This window comes from Gavialis gangeticus, unplaced genomic scaffold (assembly GCF_001723915.1).
Source record: "Gavialis gangeticus isolate Ggan-Ray unplaced genomic scaffold, GavGan_comp1, whole genome shotgun sequence".
Lineage (NCBI taxonomy): Eukaryota > Metazoa > Chordata > Crocodylia > Gavialidae > Gavialis > Gavialis gangeticus.
Genome location: NW_017729032.1, coordinates 194,926,707 through 194,944,663, shown reverse-complemented (window position 1 = coordinate 194,944,663; position 17,957 = coordinate 194,926,707). Strand labels below are relative to the sequence as shown.

The 17,957-nt window shown below is 40.0% G+C and overlaps 1 protein-coding gene across 1 annotated transcript in view; it reads left to right on the top strand.

The window, feature by feature from the left end:
• Positions 1–17,957, top strand: part of DMD (dystrophin) — a 2,221,918-nt gene that overhangs the window by 815,272 nt on the left and 1,388,689 nt on the right. The window contains exon 41 of the mRNA XM_019523954.1: positions 10,115–10,287. Within this exon, the coding sequence (XP_019379499.1) occupies positions 10,115–10,287 (173 nt within the window). The remainder of the gene's footprint in view (positions 1–10,114; positions 10,288–17,957) is intronic.

Below are 17,957 nucleotides of genomic sequence, written 5' to 3'. Positions count from 1 at the left end.
TGGGGGAGTCCCTGTTCCCCTGAGCATGACCAGGAGTGACTAGAAATAACAGTCACAAGCTGGCAGAGGGTAGATTCAGATTAGACATCAGGAGGTGCTACTTCACGGTCAGGGCGGCTAGGATCCGGCACCAACTTCCAAGCGAAGTGGTGCTGGCTCCTATCCTGGGGGGTCTTTAAGACAAGGCTAGACAATCACCTTGGTGGGGTTGTTTGACCCCAGTACTCTTTCCTGCCATGGCAGGGGGTCGGACTCAATGATCTGCTCAGGTCCCTTCCGAACCTACCAACTATGAAACTAATGAGACCATTTAAGTTTCAGCACCTTTGAAAATTAGGTCATTTATCTAGTTGTCTTAGGCCTCCTCTACACATTACAGGTATTGTGTAATGAACTAGTTAATTGTGCAATTACCTTGAGACCAGCTACACATGCAAAGTAGGTATCACATGATAAAAAGCTCCAACCGGCTATAAAGTTAGACCTCAAAAATGGGTACTGACTTCATAACTGACTTTATAACTGGCTATCAAGCTTTAATTTGTATCTGTAGCAGGGTCTTTCCTGGGGCTGGCATCTCCATCAGCTAATAGGGCTCCCAGCCACAGGGGTGCACCAGACTTAGTCAGATCTGGGAGTCTTGCAACTATGAGTGTTTCCAGCTATGGGAGCTTGCTTCTTGCCAGCGCAGGGGGAGCCCTTGCACCAGCCATAAGAGGCAATGACATCTAATGCACAATCCAATGCACAATCTTGCACAATCCTGCAATCACACCTCACGCCATGCACATGTGATTTGGTAGGAGGTGTGATTGTGTAGATCACACATTAGATCCCATCATGCTTTTATCTGAACATGGAAAGGGGGCTTTAGCATGAGCCGGAGTGTCTAAAATGGGCTTCCAACCTTGAACATTCTGATTAGTGTTGTACACTGTTGGTTACATTCAGGATAATATTACTTAAGGTTACCATATGTCTTGGGTTTTCCTGGACATTTCCTCTTTTTTGCCCCCTTGTCCTTTGTCCATGCGGGTTTTTAAAAATGCAACCAAATGTCAGGGATTTCGCTTCTGCTTGGGGCTGGGGGCAGTGGGGAAGTGGATTGGCTATCAGGAGATCATATTCTATCCGTGAAGGCCCCGGCAGCTTCTGGAAGGTGTTTGTGTCTGCAAGCAAACTGCTTAAGTAGAAGGGCTGGGAGGGAGTAGGGGCTGTGGGTCAGAAGTGTGGGGCACCAGCAGCGCTGGGAAGCAGTGGGCTGCAGGTTGGGAGTAAGGGGCACTGGCAGGACTAGGGAAGCAGGGGGCTGCAGGTCAGAAGTGAGGAGCACCAGTCAGCAGGGCTGGGGGGTGGGAAAGGGGTTGCAGGTCAGGAATGAGGGTCACTGGCAGGGGACATGGGGTATAACACTGCCCCCTCACAACCAGATACCCCTCCCCACCACAGGTGTCTTCTTTTTTGAAATTGGGAATATGGTAGCCCTAATGCTACTTCAGGCTTCAAGAGATTTGGGTTTTTTTTCACGATTTAAATATTTGGGGGCATGGCTAATCTTGTTTCCCCTTTACATCTTGCACTCTCAGCAGTCATATTCTGAATATCCTAATTGTTCAGCACTTAACCTGATTAAATTTTGTCGGTGGAAAGAGACTAACAGTAGGCCCAAGTACCAATATTAAAAGAAGTATTACTTGGAAAATAGAGTAGACAGTGAGATGATCTCTGCAAAATTTGCCAAAATAGCTTAAGGGAAAGGGTTGGATAAACAGTTGGGCCTTCACAAGCTAGACACTTGGCAACATGATGGTATAAGACTAGTGTAGTTCAATGCACAGTAAGAGAAATAAATTATATAGAAATTTTGATGAGTTTTAGGCAGTTCAGCTGTGGTCCACAAAGGAAATAGTGGTTCTTTTTTTAAGAGGAATTTAGAAAATAATACTAAAAATATTGTAAAACTATGCCCCAGATCACTAATACAACCATTCTTTGAATAATGTGTATTTTTTCAGTTTAAGGAAATGTAGAAAAGATTCAGAAAAGGGCATTAGAAATTGTGAAAGAATCAGAATATTTCTACAGGACAAGAATCTAAGATTATTAGAGTTACTTACAGACATGAAGAATAATAGGTGGCACAATAGTTGTACATAAGAATAAAAGTATAAAGAAGGTCATTAGAAAATATCCTTTTAGGGACTCCTATTTTTGTATTAATACTACAGCAAGTGGATAATCAACTAAATTAAAGAAAACTTATTTATAACTTATAAAAGGAAACTGTTTTGGTGTGGTTGACCTGTGGAACTCATACCACAATATTTTGAGATGAGGCAGAGTGGAAGAAGAGGAACTGTTAATGCTGTCTGGTGCTTTCCATTTTAAGACTACTTGCAATTGTCTATGGCTTTACTAAACTGCCATCATTTGAACTGAAAGTTTCTATGCTGACTGTGGGCTCAGCAGTGATTGTTTGTATTCTTTAGAAAAGACTCTCTCAAAATGTTTAAGCCATTTCTTAGAATGACAAATACATTTTTCCTTAGTCCCCATGAAGAATTGGAATTTGATAGGGGGATAGCTTTTGTGCCAGGAATATCTTCAGCTATCCCAGTGAAAAGTACACATGAATTTGGTTCAAGGAAATTCACATTTTGCACATGCTTAGTACAGACTTGCTTACAGCATAGATAAAAATTCATTGATTAAGGTTGCTAAGGCCTCTCAGCCCCAAACATTTCATGGACCAATCCCAAACAGAGACACTGAGTATGTTGTTGCCCAGGGCTAATTTGGATGAATTTTCACTGTAACAGCTTCTCTGGGCAAAACCTGGGCTCAGCATTGAAACTGAGAGTAGGGTATCTGTCATAACTGTGTTCTCACTGACATTTTACAGGGTTTCAGGAGGTGAGGAGGAAGAGATCACCCAAAATGAATGCAGATGGAACAGTAGGTAAACCAGAGTGAAGGGAAAGAAATAGGTTTGGAGAATGAGTTGTGATTAGGACTGGAAGAGAGAGATTAACTATGAGTAGGGAGAGAGGGAAGTTGGGACTATTTAGGAAGGGGAGCTGAGGGAATGGGGTGGTTGAATTGGTTAGACAGGGAAGCTAGGCTGAAAGTCAGGGGAAGGGGAAAGGAAGAGTCAAACTTAATTCAACTTTTTTACAGATTTGTAGTGCTTGTTTTCTTAACAGAATTGTATGTAAATATGCACATGAATATTTAGAATTTCATCCTTTCATTTAGTTAGGATAACATGTAAATGTTAAATCCTCAAGATGTAAAACAATCCTTGAACATTTCCCGTATAAGTAGTGCAATCCTGTTCGTACATTTCTATTCCCATTCATTTAGATTGTTTTCCTCTCTCTCTTTTAACGATGCCACTCAACACTTTCCAGATCTGCTGGTTCTCCTCTGTCACATCAAGCATAAGCCACTTGTCTGCACATTTCATGGTTTAGCCCTGCCTCTCATAATCACCTCGTAGTCAGCATTCATCACCAACTTAGGCTGTCAAACAAGCAGCTTTCGTCAAAATCATTTGAAGTATCTTTCAAAACCATTATTAAAAACTCTCTTTTCATATGCTATCTACAAAACAAAGAAAATTAGTCTACTGGTGTATTGACACCACTGTTTATCATACTGACCAATGTTGCCTCATTCTTCCCTATAGTATGCCACCTGTTTATCTCCATCTGTTGTCCCTTGCCCTATATTTAGATAGGAAACTTTTTTGGACGGGTACCATCACTTTGTTTTGTGCATGGTTCCAGTACAGTGGGGTCCTGGCCCATGACTATGGCTCATAAGATAGTATATTTTATTCATGCATATTTCTTTATTGATGTAAGCTCCTTCCTATTTTTAAAAAAAGCTGTTGTTCGTATTTCAGTTTGCTTTAAATTGTTTTAAAAAAAACCCCAAACCCTCTTGGTTTTTCTTTCTCTGGGCAAGAGATGGATTTATGAGTCAATGCCTTTAATCCTTTATCATTAGAGTGTTTTATTGACTTCAGTAGAAATGCTTGTTTGGGTAGGGATTATTCACATAAGCAACAGTTTACAGGACCACACCCCTCCATTTAGCTCTTTGTATACTATGTTGACTTTTATTCATGAGATGCATATCCTTCAGTTTAGGTCAGCTGAAGGACATGGAATAAGTACAATTAGTCTTTTGTCTGATTGTAGCTGACAGATGAAAAGATATTTTATCTTATTTTGTCAAAATGTGATTGCTTAGCTCTTTGGAGAGCCCAATAATATGCAATTTTCCCCCTTTACTTTACAAAGCTGCCTATCTGAGACTCATTCACTTAAACTTTTTTGCTGGGTGTCAGGAGAAAGAACTACATGGATAAATATTGTATATATAATTTCTGAGGGCAGATTTTTCAATGATACCTCCAAATGGAATAAATCAAAAAAATACTCATCACCAAATACAACAAAAAAAAAAATACTCTTCACCGCAAGGAATGTAAATGCTTCATGGCATACAGTCTAGAAGTTGCCATCCACTAGAAAAAGCAGTGTACAACCTGCCTGAGAAAAGGAAAGAATAAAAAAAATGCAAGCATTAATATTCAAGATGCCCTTCCTACAGCATTCTGCAGTAATGAAATGATCTTGGAGAGGGGAAATTTCCCAGGCATTCTTTATTGGTTTCATGGGAAGGCAATGAAAGAAGTACCATAGAACTGTCAATTCATGTTAATTGTACTGTTTTCTTCACCTTCTGGGGACTGAAATGCAGTGACCTCCAAATATTCTGATGTTAGTTCTGCTGTATGTGAAAGGAAGGTGGTACATGAATTCTTCTGACATGTTAACCGAGTTCTAGCCAGGGGGCTGAAGGAGATTTATTTATGCTAGAGGGAGATTGTTTTCTGTTGAGCTTTGCACAATTATTGTATGCTTACTCCAAAACTCTCCAGTTCTCGTTCCTTCCTCATAATCCTGCTCACCCACAAAAATCATGTTGGAACAGAGAGTTGAGCAACCAAAGAAGTATCCAGAGTTTAAGCTGAGTGAAGAACCATCTGCCTCCTCTTCTCATCAGCTTTCAGCTCTGTAGTTAGGTTAAGGTAGGTTTGGGCTCCACATTTTAAAAGGGACATGGAAAAGTTTAAGAGGGTCCAGAGGCAGATAATAAAAATGATAAAGGGCTTGGAAGGCAAGTCATAAGAGGAAAGGCTGAGGGAGCTAGGCATGTTCAGCAGAAAAGGCACTAAACAGGGGGAATGACAGCAATCTTCAAATATTGCTGTTCCCTCAAAGAAGATGGAAAACACCTTTTCTTTCTGGCTGTAGAGAATGGGATGCAGAACAATGCCATGACAAGGCAGCAAAATAGATTTAGGCTGGATATCAGGAAAAACCTCTTCACAGTTAGAACAGTGACGCAATGAAATAGACTGCCTGCAGAAGTGGTGGACTCTCCGCCACCGTAATTGTTCAAGAAGAATTTGGACTGCCACTGATTTGGAATGATCTAGGTGTAGCTATGGATATTTCCCATGCTTCTGGGCTTTGATGTTTGCTGCAGGGGGTTGGGAGGGAATTCTCCCCTCATCCCCTTATTTCTGTTGTATGTGTCAGTTTTTTTAAGCCTTGCTCAGAGTCATTGGGTGTTGGCTGAAGCCAAGGATTGATATTTTGACTGGGGTATGCCAGTGCTTCTGCTGAGACTTAAAAGCAGAGGTTCCTGGCTTAGAGGATCTTGCCCCTCCACTCAGAGTCAGGCTAATCACCATATTTGGGGTTGAAAAGGAATTTTACCACTTGGTCAGATTGGTATGACTGTTGGGTTCTTTTGCCTTCCTCTGTAGTGGGCATGGGTGGCGTAGCCTTCTTTGTGGGATACCTCGATGATATATTAATGACTTGTACAGCTGCAGGATGTTGGCTGCTATGGTCCCCCTGCTTTACCTGTGGCAGGTTATGGTTTTATATCTGGTATTGTATCAGGGTTGACTTTGTAGTTGTGCTAAGAGGTTAGACAAGGGATTTGTATAGGGTAGTTTATATAGGTATGATCCTGCCTCAGCAGGGGATTTGGCTAGATGACCATTCAGCCTTACTCTATGATTCTATGAACTTAAGAACAAATCTAGGAACATGGTTGAGCAATTAAGAATGGCCTGTTGAGGCAGTGGGAGTAAGAAAGAATGCAGAAAAATAGATGTGTGCACTGATAGGAAAAAGTTCATATTTGTATGCCCTAGTAATACATTTTCATACAATATTTCCAGCATACATGCTGATACAAATGTTTTCATAGAATTGGGAAAATATTAATGAATGATTAGATCCTATAATTAGTAATGGAATGTGTGGAGACTTTCATTTCTAGGCTGCTGTTTGAATCAGGAATTATGTGTTTTGTCTCAAGGGTCTTTGGTATGCCGGCTTTACTTGCATACCACACAGTTTTTTTCCCAAAAACTAGCCCTCCAAAATTGGAATGTATTTCTTAAAGAGGGAAGCTGATGTTTTGTCACTGGAATGGAAACAGGGTGGAATGGGGAAAGCAGACACTGTGACTTGTGGCTACCAAGGTCGCTGCCACTTCCCTCTGGAGCTGGTTCCAGTTTTAACTCTCTTACCTTGCAGCCACTGGTGAGGATGTAATTTTTGGCTGAAAAGTCATTGAGCTGAGCTGGCTGAAGGTGACTGAGCTGCTGCATGCAGTCTGCAGGATTTTTATGAAACTTGTCGTGTGGAAGTAACACTTTATTATTTACAGGAACTTATATAAAGAGCTATTTATGGTAAAGAAGTAACAGTCTTGCATCTACCTTTGAAATGGTCTGGTGCCTAGCCTTGCTGCTGCGCTACCACACCTGAAAGTTTCTGCTGCCTTACCCAGACTGTCCCCTGGGATGCCACACTTCCTGGACAGTCTAGGCTCCTACACACATGTGGGGAGCCTGCTCCGACATGTTGGAAATCCAGCACATCAGAGCAGATTAATCAAGTCTGCTGGAGCATGAAAATTGATGAGCTCTGGCAGCCTTCCACATCAGGTATATCACCATTGCCATGTGACTTACTCTATGTTACATAGTCAGCCACGATTATGGAAAAAATCTTTTTTTCTATGTTCTTCTTTCCAAAAGCAAGGTGCTTGTTTTATTTTTGGGGGGGAGGGGAGTATCTGGTAAAATATGGTATATGAGCTGAAGGCTCTTTGGAAGTCTTGGCTGAGTTTTTGGAGGGCAACTGTTTATACTATATAAACTCCTGCTATGCCTTTATAGATTGTCATGTTTATCAAATTCATCAGAGAGGAATAAAAGAAAGGGGATGCTAACTGGTGAAGCCATCCAGAGTAGACACATTTATCCAACAACTTCCAGAACTCCATTATTCTCTATGTATTCAACTTGCTGTCCTTGGGCATTGAGAAATTCAATGGGAATTTTACTTGAATAAGCATTGATGGCTGAAGGTTCCTTTCATAGTTACAGGTCTTCTTTTCATTTTGTTGGAGAAAGCTCTCAAATGTGAGACACCATTGTTTTAGGCAGCAGTCTGACAGAAACAGTATGATCAGTTTCAGCTAGGTTCCTCAAAACAGAACTATCCCATAGGAAAACTGGAAAACCAAAAAATACAGCACCACAAGAAGGAACATACGTGCTTCATGGCACTACAGCCTGGTAGATGACATCCATTACAAAGAGTAGTGCATGACCTACATGGGAAAAGTCTGCAGAATTTATATCTAAAACGACTTTCAGAAAGCATTTGCTTTATACTTTTTTCCATCTAACATTGCTGAAGATGGTGTAATAGGACTCTTGTGAAGAAGTGACAAGTGTACGAAGTAGGTGCTTATTTCAGCATATGTTCTCTCCTTCTAAGATGGGTACATATTTTTCCCTCCCTAGAACATATAACTTTATGCTGGAAGGTAATCACCTATAACCTCTTTTCCATTATTTAGTAGAAAAGAGTAACATTTGCCACTTGGTATCTAGTGTTCAAAGTCAAGGAACTCTGCTTGAGGAATGTATTCAAGTTCATTTTGTATTAATCTACAAATAGTTTTTGTAAACTTTATATATTTTTGCTGAAGTTAATAGACATATTACTTGTCATCTTTAGTTCTGCCTCAGATTTTCTAACCAATTAATTTATTTTGATTATTAAAAGAAAAAGACATAGCAGAAAGGGAGCAGTTTGAGCCCCCATCCACTGAATGGTTCAGTTCCTTCATCGTCAGCGTTTAGTACTTTTTCAAGCACTGGGAAGGGAGGAGATATCCCGATTCTGGTTCCTAAATGTTAATTATGTCCTTCCCTGTCAGCAGGTGCTTTTTTGATACTCTTGAGAAATTGGAAAAAAAATCCTGTCCTTACTCAAGTTCTTTCCGTAGATATGTGGTTCTTCCAGATGAGTATTTGAAAAGGTCCTGTCAAGGGAAAAATATGCCTAATTTAAGGAGGCTCCCCTGTTATCTCCCACCGTCTTAACTCCATCACACTTAGTCCTGAATGACCTGTGGAGCCTTAACTTTAGGAGTTACTGGATTTGTTTAACCGGTTAGTTGCATAGGTTTTGATTATTTTTTTTACTTCTTACAGTCATTTTAGGTTTATCCTCTTGTAATGTCTGGATGTGGTCCCCTTTGGATTCCCTGTTGAGACACTGGATAGGCTGAGAAAGACATAGTTGTCAGGAAAATTTTAAAAATCTTGAGAGGTAAACTGAAGGAGACATTTCTAGGCATCCCAGAATTTATACAGACCCACAATGTGGCAGGCATGGAATTTTGACCAGTTGAACTGATTGTGAATATCAATATGAAGATACAACCTGGATGAAAGAAATACCATGGCATTTCTTGTTCCTATTCCCCAAACCCCACAGTCAGACTTTGAGATCTGCAAAGTCCAGGTTCTGCTGGACCTTCTTTTTTAGCATGGGTTGCAATCAACAGTTCCAGCAATTTTCTTCTAGGTGATACGCTACTAGGAGGGTAGCTTAATAGGCTAACTTACAAGCAGCTAGGAACAAGACTTACATTCAGCATCCCTAGTGGTAGTCCTCTATACAAAGTAGATATGGAACACCTTGTGCAGTGTGAGGAAAGAGGAACCTTTGTGAGAAGAGTAGCACCTACAGAATTAAACTTCAAAGGTGCAAAGGACTGAAATGGACTGTAGGGACGAAAGGACACTGGGTGTTCTGAAGCTGAATACATTGCAATGCTGTTGCATTCATGGATGAAAGCAGAATGGACAGACACATTATTATTTTTTATTATTTTATATGCAGCCTGCATAATTCTATTTCACAGGACTGAAGGTAGTGACTGGATAGATAATTTCATGGGAAGTGACAGCCTTTGGGTATTCAAATACTTAAATACAATTTTAAGGGTCAGGAAAACACACCCACTCTTTTCCTTTACAATCCCCCAATGCACAACACTGCACAGTTGCTGAGTGCATTGTAGCTAACTGAGCATTGTCAGAATTAAGACTTCTAAATTATATGGCAAAGAGGTCTCAACTGGAAGGGCTGGGTCTGTCAGGAATGTCAATGACACATCCAGCAGAATGCAATCCTAGTGACATTTGATGTACTAATTATTTCATGCTGTTTCACTGAGATATATGGCATGTGTACTGAACTCCACACCTCAGCCACTGGAGAGGACCCCAAGCAGCTGCGTTGTTAAAGGTCACTCCAGACAATGAGTGGTTAATTCTCAGAACCACTTCATAGTGAACTTGCTTTACCAGGTGGTGTTTTTGAACAAATATGCAGTTTCAGTAAAATGGGGGGTTGTTCTTTTTCCTTAAAAGGAACTGGGTTAAGGTAGCAATAACCTTGACACAGGCTATTTCCTGGGGAATTAATGACTGGCTGAGGTTAATGGTCCTCTGCTTCACCTCAAGCCATCAGCTCTCCTCAGTTAGTTATTAATTCCCCAGGAAAATGACTTATGCTTCAGTCATTACTGCCGAAGCATTGTAGGATTGTTATCATTGTCAAGGCTGTTGCTTCTTATACTGTTTTCCCCCTTCTCTTTCTCTTCAACAACAGCTGATGTTTTATTTTTCTACTCTAAAATCTTGATGTTGCAGAATGTTAAAGACAGCCTGGGGAGGTTCTCGGGTCAGATTGAGGTTATTCGCAGCAAGAAGACATCAGCTTTGCAAAGTGCCACACCTGGGGAAGCTGGAAAGATACAGGAAAAGCTGAGTCAGCTTAATTTCCAGTGGGAAAAAGTTAACAAGATGTACAGGGACCGACAGGCGTAAGTAACTTCTTTACATTGTTATTTATGATGAAGTTCATTAACATTTGGCTTACTATGTGTGATTGTCCCTTTGGGTTCTCTGCATGCGAACTACATTGTGCATCCCAGAACCCTAGCTTCCTTAACTGAGCGCTGGAAAATTCTTGGAGAATTTGAATTTAAATGCCTTTTTTTTTACAGTCTAAAACTATTTTGACCAGCTGCCACTTGTATTATCCTTTGCACATCCATTGTCCCATGTCTGTGGCTACTTACAGACATACGGGGACCAACCCTGCCACCTATCCGTGGAAGATCCATACAGAACACAACTGGTTTAAGGATTGGAGACTATAGCGAACTCTACTTCAGTTGCATAGAGATTACACATTTCACAAGTACTCTCCATTTTTAGTCTATAGAATTTGAGTTCTAATTGGTGATATCTCCTAATCCAAAATGACCCTGTTATGTTTGTTCTCTATATGTTAGATACACAAAGGGAGTGAAAGATACAGGAAAAACATTTGAAGGAAAATAGATTCAGAAGTGATTACTCACAAGATACACATTTTGTTATGTATTATCTTTCTTTTTCATTTGCTATTTTTATGTACTTGGAATTTGGGCTAGGAAGGAAATCAGATTCTGAGGTAAAAAAAGAGCCAAACTGTCTTAGTGACTAAAGTCTGACTTACACTACTAATACATTGTGGGCAGAATTATATTCCCCTATATGCACTCAAAAGGTAGTTTTTAGCTGTGCAAGTGGCACTTTCATAAACTTACAAACAGTTTACAATCCTATTCCCAATGCAGAGCGGACACGTGAGTGTGCACACAATTACTGAGCAGGCACAGTGAGCTTTGTACCAGCGAGGCAGGGTATACAATACAGATCCATACATATATCGAAATGTCACCCTGGGTGAATGTAAGTCACAAAAATCTGCTCTCAAAAACCCATGGAGGAGGAGGAGTGGAAAGAGCACTATCCTTCCTTATTTTAGCCCCAATAGCCAGAAAGCTGGGAGACCTAGGCTCTAGAGTGCCATTTGGGCACACAAAGGGACCTAGAATTGTGACCTCAGTCTTTCTGTATACCAGCTTTTTTGCTCTTTCTTCTCAGAATGTGTGGATAAGGCAATGACAGTCTGGATTTAGGGTATGACACAAGTGACACATCTTTTTTATCTATTTTTTCAGTTCCCTCTACTCATGCTATTAGAGCTAAAAACAACATTTGGAGCCTCTGCTCAGGTAGTGCCTTGAGTGTAGGGATTGGTAAGGGGAGATGGAATCTCTCCTTTTTCATGGGAGACCCATTCAAGTTTTGGCCATTTTCTTTTTGCTCCTTTAGGGCTCTTACATGTGGAATCCCATGGATTTCAGCCTCATCACTGATATTGTTCTGAATATGCTAAGTCACTAGGTGATATTATGAAACTATACTGTTTCATCAATATGCCAGGGCTCTGTTCTACATCTCTGATTCATCAAGCCCAGTCAGAACTACTTTCCTGCTCTCCTCAGCTCTGGCAAAGCCAGGGATGAGGAGGAATGCCAGCTGGCTTCATTTCAAACTGGTTTAGATGAACATGATGCTTCTTGGCAGCTGTATGCATTTTGAGGAACTGGCAAAGATTATGGCTGAAAAGCATCTGCCTACCTATTTTCAAAGAGACTTGCAATCTCACAGTGTTACTAAGCTTATCACTGCTCTGGATTCCAAGACAGCAGTGGCAGCCAGAAAAGCTTATTTTATCTTCAGTTAGCCAAGTGACTGCATAGTTTCCTTTTAAATGCAGGCCTCAGCATGGTTATCCCCATCCCTCTGTCACATTGCACTGCATCATGCTGTGTCCTCCAAGGCTACTCAGGGAGTTCACCTCCCTTGCTTTTGAAAAGGGTAGATAAGAGAGGGCATGTTATAATTGTGCCTCAAACTCTGTATTGGTCGGCCATTTATTTCAATGTCACGGGTGCTATATAAGCAATATAACATCAATGACCTAAATGATTTGCACCTCAATTGTCTTATATTCTGCTGCTCACCCTACAAGAAAAACCACCATTCACTTTCCCACACATGTGCCCACACTGGCTGCCACCGGTTCCTGAGCTAGATATTTTGGAGCTAGCTTGACTAGGTCCATGCTATACTGCAGTTAAAAAGGTTATCACAGTGCAGGCACAAACTTAGTGTTGAGTCAACCAGGGGTTTGCATGAAATATCAACAGTATTCAATAAGCACATTTATTTGCAACATTTGGGACTTAGTTTTGCCATTTCAGATCGTGCCTTTAGTTTCGGGATATGAAGAACTGTCGATTCCATGTATTTTTTTTAAATAGCTGTGCATTCATTTGCCGCCTCCTTCCTTCGCTTGTCCCATCTAAATGGGGTCATTTTTGTGGATCCTGGCTCTCTACTGGCTTTGGTCATATGCATATTCTTCTTCTAGCTTCTCCTCACTTAGGTCCCTTTCCACTATATTTCTATATATACTGTACATACTTATATATGTGTATTCATTTGCCTAAACTCAGTATTAAAAAAGAAGCTAACGAAAGCTGAAATGTGAACAAAGAATAAGCCAAGTGGTTGAGTAACAACTAATACATCACACTAGGCAGTTTTCCAGTCTTTTAGACTTACTCAGTTTTATCTTCTAAGCAAGGACTTTGGAAAAGCATGAAACACTGTTAGATGTCTTTATAACCCCCTTTGTGTCAGTCTACTAGAAGAATAAAGAAGAGTTTCAGTGTATGGCATAACATCCAAGCCTTTAAGCCCCAAATACTATTGTTAAATGATCACGTGGAACAATAGTACATCACTTAAAGCTACTCAGAAGTGGCTTGCTACATTATAACTGTGAGACCAAAAATACGCAAAGAACTTCATAATGTGAATGTTTTGTTTGTTTTGTCAGGCAAAAAATATTTCCAAAAAGTTAAGTTTAACTGTGTTGTTTTAATTTATTGCAACTTAAAGGATTACTAAAAATAATTAAAACAAGAAAGTGTGTATGTACTATGAGTGTAATCCAGAATTTGGTGAAGTCAATTCTACATAGAATTTCTACACTGATTTTTATGGCATTTAAAAGATTTTAAAATGCCTTTGAAAGTTATAAAGATTTTAGGAACAGATGTTGTTTTAACCTGTGTTCACTAATATGGTAACAGACTTTCTAAAATTAGGAACCATTAATTTATTTCTGCCCCTGTTTAAGCACAGAATGTGCACCTCTTCAATTACACAAATGAGCTCATCACACACATGTACAAAAAGATACACACACACTGAATTTGGAAGAAAAAAAGGCACAGTTTGAACAATATCTCCAAAGCTGATGTAGATTTCATCGTCATGAATATGTGTTGGCATCATTCTTTTATCCATGTCCTAGGGCCAGAAATGCACTATCCTTTCACTCTTTATAGACAATGATAGCCAGAAGCAAAGTGCTAGAGGCCATATTGTCTTGCCTAATGTCCCCCTCGCATTATTATGCAGCCCAAATGTATTTTACCAAACACAGTGTACTACAGGGATATATCTGAGTTGAAAAGAAACTAATTAAGAAACCAATAAAATGGTGATGCAATAAAACTGACACCACAAGCAAAATATTAAGGAGTGGGGAAAAAAGTTGCAGAGTTTCAGAAAACAGCTGAACTTATCACAAGCTTGAACCACTGTCAATCATGTCAATCATGTTAAAGGGGGACACCTCACCTAGGCAAACTTGAGTTGCATAATGATAATAATCAGACTCAACACTTCTATAGTGCCTTTCCTCTGGTAGTCTAAACCCACTTTGCTATTTTAATAAATTTAACCTCTAAACACCTACCGGTTGCAAAGTATTTATATCCTACATAAGGGTAAGTTGAGGAACAGATAAAATTGCAGCTTTTACCATTACACACTGTTGCCTTTATCTGAATTAGTTGAAAAATATTTACACGTGGGAGAGCCAGTCTGTCCACAAGGCTCTAGAAATTCCTTTTATTATAGTAGAATATAAGAAAGTGGCTGAGGCTGTGTTTGCAGGGGTTGGATTGTGGGGTGGGGGAGGCAGGTGAGGGAAAATCAAAACAGCCTTCTCCTTCCTCCCCCTTTTCCTTCCCAGACTTCTGTTGTTCTCTGCCTGAGCTGTTCAGCATCCAATCTGTACTTATATTTCATCTTCACTATTGCAGATGGCATTATGACAAACTAAAAAAAAACATTTTTAATGCAGCCAGTGCTGAGTGTCTTATTTAGAAAAGGACCTGGAAACCTTCCCAGATTATACATCTGTCTTCCTAACTTACACTTCAGAGGATGAGACGACACAGTGATGACATGAGAGGATTAGTGAATTATTCTTCTCACTACAGCTCTCCCTGATTCTCCCCCCATCTCCCCACCCCCTCCCCAAACAAAGCATAGACACAAATAAAAGCTGGTTACTTGATGGCTATCTAGAAAATAAAAGCTGAAGTACACTTTATACAAATCTGCATTGTGCCAGCCACTTTCAGTTAATTTCTAATAAACATCACAACCTGGTTAGTTTACTTAGACTTGGCTGGTAGGCATATCATTAGTGTGCAAGTCCTTCCTCTGTTTGCATGTTTCAGTTCACCTCATTCTCCTTTTACGTGCTAGCAAAGGTGCTTAATTCTAATTTGATTTTTTTTTGGTGTAATCATTCCCCTCCCTTTCCCACACAATGGTTTTGCGAACATTTCCCATATTTCCCCAGATACTATATTTTCATAAGGCTTACTTGAAGGAAAGTGATACCATAACAAGTTTTAGTATAATTAGGAGGAAAAAAAAACATTACAGCAATTTTCCTGTTGTTTTTTTGGAGTGGATAAGAACAGGCACAGTAATACAGCATCAGGAAGTTTTAAAGATCAAGGCCAAACTTTTAACAGCCTTGTTTATGAATAAATGTACCACATTGCCCACAAACATTCATGTGTGTTATATTGGCAAAAAAAATGTACATATACAAGGATTTCCAGAAACAGATTCTTTGTCCCCAAGGAAAAGATTCTTAAAATAACTGCGACTTACCATTTTGTGGTCACTTAGCAAAGGTTTTAAACTTTGAAACTAGAAGCTTTTAATGAAGGTAATCTTACTTGCTAACTTTCAGTTATACTTGCTACTGAAATACCTTGATATATCCCAGGAGAAAGCAAGATTTCTATGTGGTTTGGAATACCTCCAGTAACATCTTTTATCTCCTCCAAATGGTACTTTAAAAAAAAGTTACTGAAAACACAAACCTATACTTTTTATTAAATTATTTTGGTCACAGTTTGTTTATGGGACATAAAATGAATTATTGCATTGCTAGGCATATAGGACAGAATCCTATTTCATATTTGGAAGTTTTCCAGCTGGATTCTGGCCAGGCAGACCTGTGCATTCAAGAGACGGAGGCACATATGTGGGTCCAGAAAGAAGAGAACAAACCAAAGCAGGCGTGGCTCAGTTCTGCCAAGGATGCAAAAGGGCCCTAGATTCTAGCCCAGACTTTTACTCTCAATGGGGAGAAACTGCTCCAATGCACTCCTCTTCCTCTATTTTACACAATGACTGTTGAATGTAAAAGAACAGATTAAAACTGAGTACAGGAAAGGGGACATGGATAATGCCTGACCTTTGACAGAAGCCAGACAGATGCAGATTCAAATGTGCTCTGGGTGAGGGGGGACCTAAAATCTGGGTCTGCCGCTTCCTGGGTAAGTACTCTAACCACTTAGTTACTGGAGTTAAAATGTGTGAGGACCCTCTTCTCCCCATCTTTCCCAGGACTAATGCTCACTTATGCTCAGGTATGCATATGCATCCCTAACCAGTTCATAGCCTACTGCACATGCTCAATCTGTGTATGCACTCTTACGTCTCTCCAGTTCAAGGGTAAGTGCCAGGTACACTGCTAGAATACTACAATTGAGGCACCCAAAGGTTAACAGAATTCTGTTCTAAGTGTTTTAAAACTGGTATCAGTATTTTTCTCTAATGAATAAATTTTGCTTATGCACAACACCACATGCATGATTGTGCAGAGGATAGTCACAACCCCATTCTTGCTCTTACCCAGAATCATAGGTTATATGATGTGCCAGGCCTTCAAATCTCATTTATATCAGAAATATGCTGCAATATTGAGCGAGCCCTTCTATTCCTTGTGCATGGGATGATGGCACAGTTTAATGTGAAAGGGAGGTGTATATATAAAATTATATTTTCTTTGTAAATTATATTCTCCTGTATTTATGGATAACATCCCATTTGAAAACATTGGCCTTGGCTGGTTTGTGAAATGAAAAAATGATTTGTGTCTTCTCAAGTTTTGCAGGTTGGACTGTCCCTGGGGGTGGGGGTTGTATGTTTGTTTGGGCTTTTTTTTTCTCATTTGGTTGGGTTTTTTTCCATGCCGGGATTCTTCGCTGTAACATTGCCAGTTCTTGCAGACCAAAAACAATTCTAATGACTGAACATCAAACAAACACTGAAGTGAAAAGGAGAGTGGCTGTTGTATTCTAAACATTATTCTAAATTATTGGTGTCAAAGATATGGCCCGTGGGCTGGTCCTGGCCCACAAGCCATGTCATCCAGCCCCTGGGGCTATCCACAGGGCTGAAAATTTTGCAGTAGGATGAGGGTGACAATATTAATTGCTGCCACTTCTGAAGCCTCAGCCATTAATGCTGCCATTACCCCAGCACTAAATGTCCAGCTCTGTGGGCCAGATACGGAGCCTAGAGGTATGTCATTTGACCTGTGGGGCTACCTGAGAGGCTGGAAATCTGGCAGTGGGAGGATCAATGACTGCTATAGCTGCAGAACCCACAGCAGTTACCACTGCCACTGCAAATTTCCAGCACTGCAGGCAGCCCCATAACCCAAATGATATGGCATACAGATTCAGCCTGGTGAACTCATTTAGCTCATGGGGTTGGATAAGTTTGATGCCCTTGTTTTCAGTTATCCTAAATAACATTGAAGGGAATGTTGAAGCTAAAAAAACAAAATTTTGGATGCAATGAAGTCCTTTACAGTAGACTGTTTCAGGATTGATGTTTTCCAGTAGGAATAGGAATAGGATCTCATTATAGAGATGCACAGACGTTTACTTATTCTTACACTGGGGGCCCTTCTGTACTTACAGGGGATAACAGAATCACTGAATCATCAGAATCAATAGAATAATTTGGTAACTCACAGTTAGTCTCAAGTTGTACTCTGGTCATTCACCAGCTGAAACAGAATTCTGCCCTAAATGTATGTAATACTTTGATTCTTGGGTGGGGGAAAAAACCATGAATAAAAATATTTTAAATTTGGAACAAATGAGGAACTCAGGCAGAACTGTTTTATACCAAAGATAGCAGACAAACAGAATAAACTACCCCAATATTTTGTACTGGCATATTAAGAATTGTAAAGGAATTTGCATCATTTACAGTAATTTGTTTACTTCTGAAGATACTGATGGGGAAGGTGAAACTGAACACAGATCCAAGACTGAAAGCCTTTTCCTTGCCTTTAAATCATGTGTGATTGCTAATGAGAGGCCAAAAAGTATGCAAACAAGCAGAAGTTTAATAAGAAAGTCCTTTGTGTTACTTTTTGTAATTTAAAATTGAGCTGTAGACAGAAGTATTTGAA